The sequence below is a fragment of the Zeugodacus cucurbitae genome, chromosome 3 (genome assembly GCF_028554725.1).
Source record: "Zeugodacus cucurbitae isolate PBARC_wt_2022May chromosome 3, idZeuCucr1.2, whole genome shotgun sequence".
Taxonomy (NCBI): Eukaryota; Metazoa; Arthropoda; class Insecta; order Diptera; family Tephritidae; genus Zeugodacus; species Zeugodacus cucurbitae.
Window position 1 is genome coordinate 12,041,571 of NC_071668.1, and position 13,126 is coordinate 12,054,696.

General features: G+C 41.5%; 1 protein-coding gene across 6 annotated transcripts in view; it reads left to right on the plus strand.

The window, feature by feature from the left end:
* LOC105216137 (protein bark beetle) overlaps window positions 1–11,120 on the plus strand; it is a 29,103-nt gene extending 17,983 nt beyond the window's left edge. For 5 of the 6 annotated variants that reach the window (XM_011190477.3, XM_029042814.2, XM_029042816.2 and 2 more), the window contains exons 4-13: window positions 48–6,310; window positions 6,385–6,596; window positions 6,656–7,011; window positions 7,214–7,339; window positions 7,556–7,582; window positions 7,698–7,795; window positions 7,854–8,097; window positions 8,195–8,321; window positions 8,382–8,603; window positions 9,418–11,120. In XM_011190477.3, the coding sequence (XP_011188779.2) occupies window positions 48–6,310; window positions 6,385–6,596; window positions 6,656–7,011; window positions 7,214–7,339; window positions 7,556–7,582; window positions 7,698–7,795; window positions 7,854–8,097; window positions 8,195–8,321; window positions 8,382–8,603; window positions 9,418–10,539 (8,797 nt within the window). In that variant the 3' untranslated portion in view covers window positions 10,540–11,120. The remainder of the gene's footprint in view (window positions 1–47; window positions 6,311–6,384; window positions 6,597–6,655; window positions 7,012–7,213; window positions 7,340–7,555; window positions 7,583–7,697; window positions 7,796–7,853; window positions 8,098–8,194; window positions 8,322–8,381; window positions 8,604–9,417) is intronic. The other variant, XM_054227469.1, reaches the window with a different exon arrangement.
* Window positions 11,121–13,126: the final 2,006 nt, after the last annotated feature.

Here is a 13,126-nt window from a genome sequence, read left to right on the forward strand (position 1 = left end):
CAAACGTCAAAAAGAAATTCACAAATATTTTATTTTAAACGCTCTAGTTGGACACTCGTGGACTATGCGGTCGCTTGTCGTCAAATGGGTTATGCTGGCGGACGGTTTTGGAATTGGGTTGAACGCACACCGGGCTATCATCCACGTTTACTCTACGAGCAGCCGCGTTGCAAAGGTGGCGAGAATTCGCTAGTGAATTGTGCCTGGACTTCACGGCAATTGGGCTCTGGCGTTTGCGACTATCATAATGATATCGGTATACAATGTAGACCGTTGTATAATGCGCCACTCGGTAATTGGCGTGGTCTATATTTCCATAACGCGCCTTCAACAAAAACGCTTGGCAATAACAATATCGTTTACACCGCCTTATCACAATCCACATTACGTTATGTCGACATTAAGTTGGCCGGTGTAGGACGGGACTATAGCGTGAAGTCCGCCTTGGAGGTGATTGGACTGCCACCCGTTATGCAGCACGTAGCAATCACTCATTCGGCTTACACCGGTTTTAATGCGACCTTACCGCAGGGCGGCTTCATCCTGCAGAATGTGACGGTGCAGAAAAATAACGGTATTGGTGTTTTTGTGAACTCCAGTCAGGGTATGGTACAGTTGGATGGTTGTAATATTGTGGAGAACGTAGCGGATGGTGTCAAATATGTAGGGCATGACTTGCGCGTGAACGAGCGTATGGATCGTGCGTCCATCTATGATTTTTGTACATTGCCCACCACCTCCGGTCAGACCTATCCCATCTCATTGTCCTTCACGCAAAAATACTATGCAGGTTCGGATAAAGTTTGCGGTAAATACTTCTTCACACGTACCGGTTATCTACTAACGGTGCACTTTGAGTCGTTTGTGTTGCGCAACAATGAGACCGCCACGGTGGAGATTTTCGATGGTACATCGGAGACCGATCGGGTGCTCTTTGCATGGAAAGCGCGTAACTACACACGTCCACAGAGTGTGACGAGCAATCGTGAGAAGCTTTTCGTGCGTATACGTGCGGACGCGCGTCAGGAGGTGAATGGCTTTATACGAATCACCACTGATGACACGCGTGCCTATGACTTACGTGTTGCGAACTCTGTTGTGGAGGATAATGGTGGACGTGGTATTGCGATCGATAATATACGTTCCAAACTGCATGTGCATGGCAGCTTCGTTTCGGGCAACGGTCATATTTCGGGTGTTCATGTAACCAGCGGTGCTGGAGATGTCAATATCACAAGTAGTAACATTACATTCAATCAGGGTGGCGGCGTTAACATCACCTACTACGGCGGTAATCGTAATATATCACGTAGCGCCATACAAGCGAATAAGGGTTATGGCTTGGCTGTATGGCTGAATGATACAAGCTCACCAGATCGTATCGAATATATACCCTTCAATCAAACGACGACTGTGGAATACTCACAAATTGGCGGTAACTTGGAGACAGGTGTCTTGCATGGTAACTACTGTCAACCGATTTGGGTCAATATTACAGGGAACAGTTTCAACGGCAGTCTACATAACGATGTGCTGGTGGAGTCCTGTTGGCGTTTTACAACCAACAAGCAACCGAATATGCAGTTACAAATCGGACACAACACCTTCGACTACAGCCAGAAAAACTCAATCTTTCTCAGCCCCGCGCTCAATCTACAAGGCAAAATCGAGTTTAATCACTTCCGTCTGGGCTCTTATGGCGCCATTTATATACGCAACGACTACATATTTCAAGAGTTCAATTTCATGCCTGTACGCCTGCTGATACAGAGTAACCACTTTCGTCGTAATAGTGGCGTTTATGTGGTGTCGTTGGGTTTGTCACCTTACAGCTCACACGAGTTGCAATCGCTGCTCTTCACACGCAACTTCGTGCGTGATAACAAGATATCTGAACCCTTTGGACCGCTGATCGAGGGTAGTGAGGGTAGCGATGGCTCGGGACGTCTCAATCCACGTTGTCGTGTCGCTGCGGCAGTTGTAGTGGCCTCCAGTAATGTGGACATCTTCCGCAATATACTACACAACTTGGACTCCGCCTATGAGGTGGGCTCACAACTGAGCGATCAGAGTCAGATTATCAACGCCACCTACAATTGGTTGGGTCACTCAGATGAGAATAAAATATTTCCGCGTCTCTTTCATCGCAACAATCGTTACAATTTGGCTAAGATACAGTATATACCATATCTTTTGCACAGCTCCAATCCGGGTTCGACGACAATGATAACAATGTCTACGCTGGTGCCGCGCTTCTCGCAAGAGGGCTCCGATTTGATTGGCGGTGAAATTGATGGGCAAGAAATACTCTCAGCTGGCACGTATCGTGTAACGAACGACATCAACATACGTCCTGGTGGCAAGTTGACGCTGCAACCCGGTGTTACACTGAAATTTGAGCCCAGCGTCGGCATGATGATCGCTGGCAAATTGGAGGCCCGCGGTCGCCGGCCAGATGATATCTTCTTTACACTGAAGCGTGAAACTGTGATTGCTATGGATAATTCGACGGACGTAGAGCAGTTAGATGTCGATGTTATTGATGTTGAGACTGAGTCGATCATAGAGAAGAACGAGCCACCACGTGTGCCAGTGCGACTCATCGGTGGCGCTGGTGATTACGAAGGACGTTTACAGGTCTACTTGGATGGGCGTTGGGGCACAGTTTGCGATTACGGTTGGACAGTGCTAAATGCGGCGCTTGTGTGTCATCATCTCGGCTATACGCTCAATCCACGTGACTGGCGGCTACATCGCTCACAAATGCCTACAGTAGGCGTGACGGAAGATGTGATTGTCTCGAATGTGCGTTGCACCGAACATGATCTAGATATAACCAAGTGTCGTGCTGAGTACTCAACACGTGGTGAGTTCGAGAACTCATGCACACATGAAAATGATGTGGGTATGCGTTGTTATGAGGGCGCTTGGGCCGGTGTACGTTTTAGCATGTTAGCCGAACGCGCGGACCTACAGTATCTGACTATTGAGAAGGCTGGACTCTTCGATTACACTACGAATATTTTCAAGCCCGCTATACAAATGGATTTTGCGCGCCATAATCTCGAGAATGTGCGTGTGGTAGACAATTTACAAGATGGTTTGGGTATCGTATATGCAGACCTTTATGGTGGCAAGTCGGTGAATAATATTAAGAATTGTGAGTTCATCGGCAATCGTGGTAATGGTATTAGCTTGAAGCAGTTGGATTTACGCATACAGGGTTCAGTTATAAAGAACAATCGTGATAGCGGTATCTCACATGATCCGGTCATTTCGGCCATTGAACAGAATGAGCTTGGTGGTTGGTTCCAAATGGCTGTGGACTTCAACACCTTCGAGGCAGACTACGATCCATATGTGCTGCCACGCGACGAAGGACAAATTGACTTGGACACCTGGCAAAATAAGTATATACGCACAGAACCCGTTCGTGGTGAATCAATCAGCCGCAAAATTGTTGTGCGCTGCCCCGCCGGTTATGTGCTCGGCATACAACTGCTCAATCCCATACAAAATCTCTCCACAGAACATATAACAATTCAAGATTCACAAACGGAGAACAGACGTTCCGCTTTGTGGGTACTCAAACGTGATCTGAATGTATTTCCTACGACAAGCAGCAGTTACGGCATCATCATCTACTACGAGAGCGGTGCGAATGCTTTGGGTGGTGCTGTACTGCGTCTCTCTACTGTCACTGCTCCCGTGCAGAATATACGCAATCGAGTGGTGAGCGGTCCGGTGCCCACGCTTAGCATACGCTCAACTAAGATACAGAAGAACTTTCGTGGCATTGCGGCCTACTACTATAATCGCTATGTGGGCGATAATGGCGAGTATTATTTACGTAAAGCGAATGAGTCCATCAAAATTATGAATTCGGAGATTAGCTCGAACTTCCGTGAGGCCATATTGGTGAAGTCACCATTCTGGGATGTGCAGTACAGCAATATCTCCGAGGTTACTATACACGTGAACAGTACAATGATCACACAGAATGGACATGGCATTAGACAGCTCTCGAAGGACCTGCGTTCATCGAATAATCTCTTCCATTATGTGGTGCAAGATACGACGGTTGAAGATAATGCCTTCGGCGGTTTTCAGGTCGCACTGCCTTATGTTTGGCAGTATAATGAGAATTTCACGCATAGCGTCTACTTCGGTAATAGCACTTGGCAGCGTAATCGAAACTTTTTCATTGACGTCAGTGGACATTATACGGTCTTTAACATAACCTCAAATGTATTTCTGAACAATCAGTGTCCGCGTAGCCTGATTACACTGGACGGCATGGAGAAGCGTATCAAGTTCGATTACAATCGCATCGAGAGTAATAATGCCAAATTCATTATGGAGCTGCGTGCGGACAGTTTGAGCGAGATTTTGGGTGAGGTTCCGGCGATGATCGCTTACAATACCATAAAGGGCAACAGCATTGACTCAATGGCGGGTAACTTCCGTAATGCGCCCATGCGCAATTATCGTCCACGTAAAGTACGTCCACAGAATCGTCTCCCGAGCGCCGTTGTGCGTTTGGATGGCATACAAAATGTGAAGCTGTATCGCAACTTAATCGCAGAGAATCAAATGGACTACAATTTGGTGGCCGGTGTACGTTCCGCACGGTTGAATAACTACTTTTACGCCACGGAGAATTGGTGGGGCTCAAAGGATGCCAAGTATATCGAGTCGAAAATATTTGATTTCGATACGTGGAATGATCACGCGGACGTTATTTACCAACCTTTCCTCATTGAGGACAGTTTCGATGCGAGTGTTTCGCTGATCGATGAGCACGACGAAATTATAGATCTTAATACTTGGTCAGGTGGTCGCATATACAAGGACTTGTCATTACCCAAACGACCCGAACCATATCGCATACTCTCCGACATTACAGTTATGCCTGGCGCCACACTCTCCATACAGCATGGCGTACAACTCGAGTTTGAACCGAATGTGGGTATACTTGTTTTGGGCACACTCTTAGCTACCGGTTATCGAGAGTCGGAAATTAGAATGCGTCCCTTTGTGAATGCCTCGCATGAGTCGTACACTATGATTACGAAGCGTGGCATTGAAGACCTTAGTCAATCGCAAGCATATGACTCCATACGACTGTGCACGAGTGCACAGAATTGCACCACAAATCCACAGATCTCCTTTGGTGGCATCAACGAAGGCTTTCTCGAATATTTCAACCACACCACACTCCAATGGGTGCCGATTTGCGATAGCCGCTTCACCGAACGTAATGCGCAGGTTGTTTGTCGCGAACTCGGCTTTGATCCACTCAATGTATATTATGGACACGATCGACGCATTGAGTATCACACAAACTCATTGACACGTATTTGGACCTGGGTGCAACCTTTGGAGTGTCGTGGCGATGAATTGCGTATGGAAGATTGCGCAGAACGTTTAAATGGACAAGTTTATGGACGTAGACACGAATGTCATTGGGATGATGTATTTGTATTTGTAAGTTGTAACAGCGCGCCGGAAGATCTCGTTTACTGGGGTGGCATACGTTTTGCGAACTCAGACTTTGAGGAGAATCAATATGGTCATCGTTTCCATGATAGTCTCTCACATGGACCGATCAATAATCGGCAGAGTCATTTGGAATACATACGTATTGAGAATGCTGGCATATTGCATAATCAGAAATCGGCTGCAATCCAAGCAATACACAAGAATCCGACAATACGTTCGGTGACGATTCTGAACTCTGCACATCACGGCGTTAATTATATAGCGCCTAGTGGCACAATGAATCTCAATTTCCTGAATATCAGCAACGCTTTTGGTGCCGGCATCAATATACTCTCGCTAACGGGTGAGGGACGTGAAAGTGATGAGTCAAGCTTTACGCCACTCAAAGATTTGGATATTCCGTACAAACTCTTCTCGCTCGTTGATATCTGTGATCCACAAAAGGTGCTCACCGTGGAGGAACGTATTTTAGTCTACTATAAGTACGATAATAACCCCGTGAACTGTGTGAAGATCTTCACCTCCCTATATCGTGCCAAACCGATGGGCTTCCGTTTGCTACAATCGAATTTATTTAATCACTCGAAGGAATATGGACGCACCGATGTGATACGGCTCTTCGATGGCGATATCTACAATGTGACTTCACGTTTCCTCGGCAAAATCGAATGGGACAGCGATAATCAGCGTAAATTCTTCAAGACTGAGAGTCCTACTTTGAGTTTGCAGTTGATTGCGAGTGGCGCACCAGAGTTTCATGGTTTCATAGCGGAAATTGTAACGGTGCCTATATCGACTTTGGGACAATGTGAGTAGAATTTGCGCTTCTAGTTTTGGGTTTACAATTTTAAAGACACTGTTTTATGATATTTTTTCTTGCAGTCCGCGATGCGCAACACAATGTCACCTATACCCACATATCGAACGCTGTTAAAGGTGCTGTGACGTATTCGTCCGCCGGTGAGGTTACACCTACACTCACGCTCACCTCGAATCGTATACAGGGTAATTGTCATCAGCTGTATGGTAATTTCTCCACTTGCAAGTCGGCGCTCAGCATTGATGTGCAAAATATGCATTCGCTTTACTTTATGGTAAGTCACTACTTAGTTTCAGCATTTTAGTCTCTTAATAATAATATTTCTCTTTCTAGAACAACTTAATCAAAGACAATCAGGGCGGTCTAAGCATACGCGCAGACTCACGCGGCTCGGCTACTTCGCTGCGCGGATTTATACATCACAATCTATTCTACGGCAATCGCAATCGTCCAGCACTGTATGTCGAGGGTCGTCAGTCGTCACCATATCAAGAGATCGAATTGTATCGCAATTATTTTGCTCAGAACAAAGCGGGTTTCGAAGATGTTATTAAGTTGCGACAAGTTGTCTCGAATTTCAGTTATAATTTTGTGCATAGCAATGTAGGTGGACGAATTGTGGAGATCTCGGGTTTTGAGAAAGTACGTTTGCCCATCTATCAGACCACATCGCATAATGGTTTTTATAGGTAAGTTATAGAGGAGTTTATAGGCTAAAGCCAACAAAGACGGAGAGTTTATTGGCGCTCTCGATGAGAATAAGAAATGTATAGTCATTGATACTTATATATTCTCAGAGAGTATATTTTGGTGTTCTCTGAGAGTGTAAAATTAAGCTTTCATTGAAATCAAAGGCGCATTACTATAAATGTTTTTTTCTTGAATCCACAGCAATGTTGCCACTAACTGGATGGGTCGTGCTACAATTGTCGCTGGCACAGCGGGTCAACAGTATGTCGACAATATATTTGAGAATCCCGAAAACGATTACGAAATGATAACCGTAAATAACTCAATGTAAGTAAATTCCTCCTCTTACAATATTATTTCTTTTTACTATAAACCTGTCTTTGATTTATTTTTCTAACCCCCAAACAAATAAACTCACTTTAAACTTATCTATTATATTTTTTAACCTCGTTTTTATTAAAACTATCTACTACATATGTACGTGCCTGAACTATGTATGCATGCTACGTTTATATACACACTCACCCGTTACTCTAACTGTAGTTTGAATGTTGATTATGTGATCAATAGGTAAGTGGAAGCAAAAGAAATAATAAAAAATAGCAAAAAACAAAAAATAAAACAAAAAAACAACGATTCAAACAACTTTCTATATATCTCCACATTCTCTCTTTCCACTCATCAGCACCATTGAACTGTGGCGCTCAAAAATCGATGCTAGACACAACTATTGGAGCTACAATAACACGATATCGGTGCAGTCGCGCATACGCGATAAATCAGGTGCGCATATTAAGAGCTATGATGTTTTCAAAAATATGTCAATTTTATATATTTCCAGACGACCCCTTACTGCTCGAAGTGCAAGCTGTACCCTTCCAAATGAACAATCTCACCATACTCGATGGCAAGTGTCCACCCGGTTGGTCGCTGGTACATGATACTTGCTTCATTTATGTGGGCGCACCTTTGACCTTCCATGAGGCACGCGCTTTCTGTCGCAGCGAGAACTCGACGATGCCTTTCATACGCACCGACAGCGCAACGTTGTGGAAATATTTACAAGGACAAATGAGACACTTAAAGTGAGTAAGGAGTATTTTTTCCGAGATCATCTATGTGGTTCTCAAACTACGTATTTTTTAAACAATTTTCTCACTCTCCCAAAAACTTTACTTACAGATACCCCGAAAAGGTGTGGATACAAGATTTCGATCACATCGATCGTTGCACGAGTTTCGCCTTCACCACCACCGAGGTCGAGGACTGCAGCAATGAGATGGGTTTCATTTGTGAAACGGATCCGAAGGTAAGTCTCATTTTTCAATACAATTTTTCCTTCCTTTAAACTTCTCTTTCCCTCTCCCAGGTCATTATCGATCCGCTCTCTTGGCGCGCTGATATATTCGCTATCAGCATCATTTCAGCTTTCATTTTGGCCATCATCTTACTAATTTTGGTCGCCATCTGTTGGTATGCCAAGTCGAAACATCGTCACGTCCAACGTTTACAACGCCGAAATAGCATACGCCAGAGCTTACGCAGTTTGAATAGCATTGATCCACAGGGTTCGCTGCGGCGTCGAAACTTTGTATGATTAGAAGTTTATTAATTTTTATTTTATTTATAATTATTTTTAGAGTTCTTTATCATTTATCTCCATTTAAGTAGTATACAATTTATTTTAAGTTAATTTATTTTTTATTACGTAAAATTAGTTAATTAACTGTATTTTATACCATTAAGTTTTAAGAAACCTCTGTAAGGTGTTTCAGGAAGAAATTTAATTTTGAAAGCCGGATTTAGTAAGAATTTCAAGTGGTTTCTGATGTTATAGATCACATATTTTGAGCTTACAATGTTCTGTAAGGATTTCTACTTATACCATATTGCCTGGAATGGGATCCAAAGATGCTAAATGGTTTGCTTTGAGGTCCAAAATGTCTGATATTATATCCCTTAGCAACTAAAATCTCTGTTCTAATAACTCTTTTCTTGGACAAAAGCATTTCAGGTTAGATGAATATCGTATATACATTACCGGCATTACTCTAATTTTCTCGAAAAAGTGACTGATATTTCCACCTTAAGTGCTCGTACTAGAGTTACTATACCCAGTGATGGGAGTTTCGCATAGTTAATAAAGTTTTCTGAGTACTCGGAGCTCAAGTATTCGAAGAATATTTGATATCGCACCGTTGAAAATAAATTTTATATTTCAGAATTAGAAGTTATTATGTTTGAGGTTAGATAAAACTGAGATAATCAAGATATTATTCTATAGACCTTTTTTGAAACATAATTTTACATCAATTTAAGTATATTATTTTTCCATTATGTTTTTATTTAACCTTTTATTTCCTTCAATTTTATTTTCTTCCCCACCACACTCTTTTTTTCATTAGAATATGTCCACGTCGACGGCCACGCTCTCAAAACCACTTGGACAAGACTACAAGATGATGGGCAACGGCTCAATCGACTCAATGGATAAGAGTGTGCTCAGCTCTGAGGGCAGCTTTGAGGCGTATGAAAATCAAACCGCGCATCCCAGCGAATATCAAAAACCGAATTATAACGAATATGTTAGTCAAAACGCGCTGAAAGGAACTAATAAATCGAATGAACCGTACAAGGTCGCAACAATTGGTTCGATTTCGAAGGCATCCACCGCACGTGGACGACCACGACCGACAGACACATTTGAGCTCTCCTACCGCAATGAGGGTTTCCGCGACAACTCAACTTACGCCAGCACACTGAACAACTCGGTGGCCAATAGTATAGCTGAAGATACGCCTATCATACACCAAACGGATGTCGAGGATGCCAATTCCGATTACTATGGTAATGCCAGTACATTACCGCTACATAGTGGCGCTAATGAGAGTCTCTCATTCTTGCATGAGCTCAAACAAAATCTACCACCGCCCGCATACAATAAACCGAAAGCGCAGGGACACAGTAGCTTCCTGCCAAGCGGCAGTGGGAACGGCAATGGCAAGATGCGTCCCACAAGCAGCTCACAACTCAGCAATGACTCACATATGAGTACGTTGCCGTATGAGCAGAAAATTGATAATTTAAATTTCACACCCACACCGCAAAAGTCGGAGGAAATGCCTTTGTATCGGCATGAAACCGCCGCTGTCAGCGGATTGCCAACACCGCCACCCGACATGCGTCGTCCCGATTCCTATTATACGGCGGTGCGTAGCAGTAAAGCACAGCCACAACTGGGTCGCAATGCAGCAGCGCCGCAGACCACGAGGGCGCAAGTGTTGGGGAAACAGCCAAGTGCGACGACACAGCCATTGGCTGGCAAGAGCCCTGTAACCCAGGGGCACAACCAAAATGGCAAACGTCCAAAGACTGTTTATCAAACTGCCAGTCCGGAGCCGACAGCATACCATCGCTCCCGTTCGGAGGCGCTGTTAGAGACGGATTTCGACGATGAAGCGCCGAGCATGGTGCCGCTAAGTACGAATAGTCGCAGCTATAGTCAGCCACTGGAGACGGCTATGTAGAGAAGGAAAATAGACGGGTAGCGAAGCAGCGACGAAATCGAACGAAGTTTAGTATATAGAGTTAGAAGTAACGCATCATCACAAAGCACACAAACGATAAAATCACACATGACGCACCTCTTTTTTACCGTTATAATAATTTATTCTAAGACATATTTACAGATATAATTTTTGTAAGCGCTTGAGAAAACAAACTAAATATTAACTTTTTATATTATTAGCATAAATATTGCATTAAGCCTTTCGATCTACAGACGTTCAACGACTCTATATGCCTTAAATGCTACTATAGCTAGCCGAATTAATGTTAAGCAAGTGAATAAAATAAGTAAAATAAATATAAAAATGTGAAGAGATTAATATAAAAAAATTAAAAAACATTTAAAAAAATATAAATTAGTTTCATGAGTATATAAAAATTTCAAAAAAATCACCATCGTATTAATCGAAAACTCATTTAAGTTCTTAAGTTACTATTGTTCCATCCATTAGACATATAAGTTGTACTATTTTATGTTCACATGTATTAAATTATATAGATTTCATGTACATACATTAGACACTTGTAATTAATTAAATTTACAAGTTTGTATTAATTTTATATACAAATTTACTGTTGCAAAAATGATAAGCTTAGTATTTTATTTTAAATTACAACAGTGTTCAATAAAATATTTAAATTTGAAAATTTGTATTTTTTATTAATACGCAATTTTATTGAAAGGAAAAAATATGAACCCAACTTCACCATAGAAGAAATTCACCTTTGGGAAAACTGCTTCAAAAGCGATACACTGTTTCTCAAACTGTTAGAAACGTTGTTACAGTGGCGGCAATGTACACTCTCCTACAGAGTGAATGCAGTCGAATCCACTTTAAATAAACTACACCTTGGTCAAAATGAACAATGATAAAGCAGCTAGCAGCTAAATCCAAGGATTAAGCTAAGCTAATGAATAAGGATAACTATACTTTGAAAATAGATGCAGTCTAATGGATAGATAATATTTATTCGTGTGAACTCTTGAATTGAATATGTATTCACAGAAATGTATTAGGTGTTCAGAGGCAACTTGCAGGAACCTCATTTCAAATAAATTTATCCAAAATTAAGAGAAAAGCTATGGGGATTTTAGTAATTCCATCGGCCCGATTTCACACATTATCACTACTTACCTTCACCGACCGTTGAAAAAATGAAAAAAAAATGTTTCTTTTAAAAGGGCACCGTTGGCTGGGAGATATACTTCTAAAGAACTAATTTTTTTTATCCCATGTGTTTCAGATGATTCTACGATCTTATATCCGGGACACCGCAATGTGCGGAATTCCGTTGTGTGCCTACTTCAAGTGGCTGCAACTTCGTTGATTTTCGACATTTTGTAAAACTGATTTTTTGTAAAACATATTTGAAATGTCACTGAATATTCACTACTCAAAAATGTTCAGTAGTTTTCTCAAAAAAAATCTTCCAAAATGCTTTTTTTTTGGCCCGTTATCCCATAATATTTCTAATGTATAATTATCTCTTTAATTTATTAATAATTAAATATTCATTTAAAAACGACATTCTTATAATTAACTTATAATTCATGAAGAATTGTATTTTCAAACAATTTATAGCTAATATTTAAATTATTATAACGGAAACAGACAGTATTTGCTATTCTCAGTATCAGTTTTGGAGCTATAGTACTATTTACATTCATTCCAACCCTGTGTTTCCAAACTGTCAGTTTGAAATACAATCACAATCAACCATACCTAAGTTACCTAAATTATTTTTGGTAGTATATACAGTACAGTAGCATATTCAGTACATAATAATACTCGAAAGTTGCATTATTCACTTGAACTAGTATAATACCGTAGATCCCATAAAAATGCGACGGGATTTATTAAAAGGTGCCCGCATTTAATTAGCGAAAGTTAAGCAAGCTACTTGAAATTACTAGAAGATCTTAAGCATAGCTTAGTGGCTTAGTAATTGCGGTACCCCTCTTAATGTTATACGTTTTATCGATATTTTGAAGAAGAAAAAAAATTACAACTAATACTTTAACTGTAATTGATCTAGAATCGGTTATAAGGTACAGGTTCAACCTAAGTCTTTGAGAGCTCACAATTAATCAGGAATCAAATTTATATCATATGTATAGCCTCTGAAAACCTTCATAGACATATCTCATAACACTGAAAGGAGATATCTCTGCTTATCACTGAAAGCAGAAACCCTGCCAAACTTCTTGATCTGGAATTTCCGTAGGACAGTCTTGAGTTGAGAGTAGGCTAGGATTGGTTGCATTAAATTTCAGCACTCCACCTATCGAAGCTTCCCCATACTGTAAAAAAGCACGGAAAGTGCCTTCAAAGAGAAATATTCCACCATCAAGCTTCCAAAACTCTAGGAATACTTCGACTAACCGAGAAAAATCTGATAAGTCCAATCATTAGAAGCGCCCCTATGACAATGCAATACAAGCCCAGATTTCTCGATAAAAGCATACTGACATGAAAATGAGTTCAAACACATTTCATTACACAATACTAAAAATTGCAATATAATTCTAACGAATGAGAACATCGT